At 39.4% G+C, this 4,102-nt stretch overlaps 1 protein-coding gene across 1 annotated transcript; it reads right to left on the reverse strand.

Moving 5' to 3' along the window:
- Positions 1–2,128: 2,128 nt before the first annotated feature.
- hrh2a (histamine receptor H2a) lies at positions 2,129–3,574 on the reverse strand (the record flags this gene model as incomplete). The annotated part of the gene is made up of 1 exon (XM_084429495.1): positions 2,129–3,574. One exon carries the CDS (start codon positions 3,572–3,574, stop codon positions 2,465–2,467), a length of 1,110 nt encoding a protein of 369 aa, XP_084285621.1. The 3' UTR covers positions 2,129–2,464.
- Between the last annotated feature and the right edge of the window lie 528 nt (positions 3,575–4,102).

Genomic DNA, 4,102 nt, shown 5'->3' on the forward strand with positions numbered 1-4,102 from the left:
CTCCATTGTGTTTTCAGAAGTGTTCTGTTGTAGTATTTCTTGGCCAGAAAAAGCTACAAGCTACATGTCTTCCCATGATTCCCCTCCTTATCCTCCTCCCATATTTCCCGAGGTCAGGAATCTGAGTTACTGAATTACTCTGTGTGTGTGTGCTTTTGCCCTTATTATTTGATAATATTTTGATGACAAACCAGGATGATGGATAACCTACTAAAAGTGTGTGTGTGTGTGTGTGTGTGTGTGCGTGCCTGTGCACTCAAGTTCTGCGGTTTGATATGTGTTAATTGGCCAATGATGAATAGTTGGTCAGACTAAATCAGTCAAAAGAAAAGAAAAGAGTCTTGTTGAGGTAGAGATCAATATGAAAATACAACATATACATATAATTTAAATAAGAGATTTTTAAAAAAAAATCCCACATGAAGAAAATCCTGAAGAGCACATATCATTTCATCCCTCATTTCACTGTGCATTTTTGAATTAATATCCGATTTGCGATTTCTTTACACTGGATTTCAGACTCATGCACATGCTTATCTCGTGACAGACCGATTATCGTCTTTACAGTCATACTGTAATCTGACTGTTTAAACATGATCATGCAACAATATTTTTTTCTGAGAGAAAACAGGACAGAATTCATAAACTTCCACATAGAAAAAAAAAAACAAAAACAAAGAAATTAATTCATTGGTCCATGAGAATCTCACGAAAACATGTCCAGGTCACATCTTTCCCCAGAGTGAAAAAAAAAAAGAAAGAAAATATATTGTTTGCTTTGTGTTGTATTTGCTATTGCTCTGAGTTTGTGACGTTATTTTCATGGCAATTAAGCGCATTTAACACTAATTCTCATTTTGACTTTGCAGATGTTGTTTTTTTGGTAATTATTATTACTGTCACAGTACGGGGGTCCAAAATTAGCTTTTATTTTATGCATTGTATGTGTGTGTGTACAGTATCTATGTGTGTGTGTGTACTGTATATATGTGTGTGTGTGTGTATATGTGTGTGTACCTTATGTATGCGTGTGTGTGTGTATATGTGTGTGTGTATAATATGTGTGTGTGTGTGTACCGTATGTATGTATGTGTGTGTGTGTGTACTCTATGTATGTGTGTTTGTAATTTTGAGAGATTTTTACAGTGTGCTTCATTTAGTGCTTATACACTAAATGATAAAGCATTTCTTTTTTTTACACTTTTTTTTGTTGTATCAAAAAGAGCTTTATGTTCCATGATAATAATAATAAAAAAATGTTTGAGTATGAACAGCGATAAGGTGAGTAAAAATCTCTGCAAACTATTCCTTTAATCTTTGTAGTAACAATTTAACATTCACTCATTCATATACTGGAGTGAAATGTGACCTAGACCAGTTTTGTTAGCGCTTCTACATGATCTTGTTACCTCTCATGGCCACCAGAGGGCGTCAAAAGAAAAGCATTTTGGTTGTAGAAAAAGTTAGTTTGCAAATTGCAAATTGCATTTGCACTTTTTTTTCTATGTGCATTTTGAAGGTACAAAGTCTTAATTCTTGAGGTCCCTGTGGGTCGCAGAGAGACAGTCAGTAAATGAGCAGATATGAAGAAAATGAAATATTTACTGACCCTCGTGAACACACCAAAATACTGTTTATCATTTCCCCATCCACTGAAATCTCATGGAGAACAAGGTTTGAGAGTTGCATTCTAGAGCAATGGCAAGAGTTTTAGCAAATCACAACTGAAATTTCAGTCTTTTTTTGTGTGTGTGTATCTTTTTTAGACAAATATCTTTTTTAAAAGGTTTTGTATCAGAAAGAGCTCTGTGCTCCATGGAATAAAAACACCATTTGGGAACGGCATGAGGGTGAGTAAAAATAACAATAAATTTTTTTTAATGAAATGAATTCACCAGACCTTTAGACGAATCTTTCTTTATACCTTCAGTAAAATGAATCCCATGAAAACATGTCTAGATTACATTTTACACCAGAAACAAAAATTTAATTTGCTAAATGAAAATGAAGCTTTAGACTCTAATGCATCCAGAGGTTTACTTATTTATTTATTTTTTATTAATATTTTAATAATTATTAATAATAATTTTATATATATATATTCCCATGTGTCAGATTTCGCCACATACTTAATATATATGTTTATATATTTGATTGTTTGTATGTGAAATGTGACCTAGACAAGTTTTATGACAAATTCACCCAGCAACTGAACAGATTTCTTAGTGCTGCAACATGATCTTGTTACCTCTCATGGCCACCAGAGGGCGTCAAAAAGCATTTTGAAAAAAAAAAAAGCTGAAAAAGTTACCGATTAATTGCATTTGTACTTTCCTCCCCATGTGTACTTTTAAGTTACACAATCTTAATATCCAGTTCCCTGTGGGCTGTTGACAGATACGGAGACAAAGTAAAGTAAATAAACTGTTCTTTTTACAGTATTACTTTTTATAATATTTACATACTACCTTTTATTCCCATTAACTACAATGGTAACTGTAGCACCAGTCGTTGTGTTGCCATCGACCCACTTCCCGTTTTCAATCTCTTGCAGCAACACACAAGTTCTAGTCCGAAGCTCCGCCCTTTCTGCAGGAGGGGCGTGTCTAATCATTAGCCCCTCCTCCTTTGCCGTTATCGGTATTTTCCTCCGTGTTTTACATCCTCGTCCGCAACATAGCAGCTTGGTGTAAGCGGACCTGAAGTCTCTGTTAAGCGTAGCGTAAAGTATAGGATTTAGCGCAGAGTTTGCGTATCCTAGCCAAAGCACCACTGACTGCGCCGTCTGTGGCGGATTATCTTCGTTGCGTATCCCCATTATCGTGAAAAACGTGAAATACGGAAACCAGCACACCACGAACGCACCAAGCACAACCGCAAGCGTCACCGTGGCTTTGTGTTCGCGCAATGCAAGAATCGTCGCGCCTGGAGACGACGACGAACCCCGTCGGATAGAAATGATCCGTTTCGCCTGCATCCTTGCAATGCGGAAAACTCGGTGGTAGCTCCAGCACATGGCCACCAGGGGGAGGTAAAACGTCACGAAGGCGTCCACCAATACGTACGCTGGATTTAACTCAAATCGGCAGTCTCGCGCAGGGTCGCCCTCGCGAATATTTTGCACGCTCAAGTCTCTCGTATTCCAGCCCATGTGGATTGGGACAAACGAAACGGCAACCGAAATCAGCCAAATAGTCGCTAAAATCGCGCTGACGTGCCACGGAAGTAAAAGCATTGGGTAGCGCAGCGGGTCGGTGACCGCAAAGTAACGATCCAAGCTGATAGCTAAGAGATTGAGTATGGAGGCAGTGCATAGCATGACGTCCAACGAAATGTAGATGTTGCAGAAGTGCGCCCCCAGTGGCCAGTCGCCCGTAACTTGGTAAAAGGTGGAAAACGGCAGCACGAGGGCGCCCAGTAGAAAGTCTGTAACCGCTAGCGAGACGATGAAGCAGTTGGTGACGTTACGCAGGCGTCTCGTAGAGCACACAGCCAGACAAACCAAAATATTCCCGCCGACCGTGAGGAGGATGAGAAGCGAGAGCGTAACGGCTAGCGCTATCTGAGATGTCATTCTTTGTTTAGTTGTTTTCTTCACTGCAGAGAAACACTAGGTAGACACTAGGTTGTGCGCTTGATTCCAGGGAATGCATATATTTGCATCTGTCAAATGCAAGGCAACTTTTTAGGTCAAGATGTTCAGAATGCAAGGCAGTTTTTTAGGTCAAGATGTTCAGAATGCAAGGCAGTTTTTTAGGTCAAAAATACGTGATTTCCTTCACAGTTTTATGTGTAGAGAAACACTATGAATGCAGGTGTGTTTCTGTGTGTGTTTATCTTGTTTTCTGTTATTTCTTATTTGCATCTGCCAAATGCATCAATGCAAAATGCAAATGCAATTCTTCAGGATGTTTAAACAGGTCCTCCGGTGTGTATTCCCAACGGTCTCCTTCCACACGGCAGGGATCGTCCACCTCCTCCATTCATCCATCTGTTCATCCATCCACCTTCCGTCCGTCTATATTCTAGTTCCAGACCTCCGTTAGACTGAAGTGTGTCGGCCTCTGCTGGTCATAGTGAGTTACTACATTTTTTCTCCTGT

The sequence above is a fragment of the Rutilus rutilus genome (genome assembly GCF_951802725.1).
Source record: "Rutilus rutilus genome assembly, chromosome: 14".
NCBI lineage: Eukaryota > Metazoa > Chordata > Actinopteri > Cypriniformes > Leuciscidae > Rutilus > Rutilus rutilus.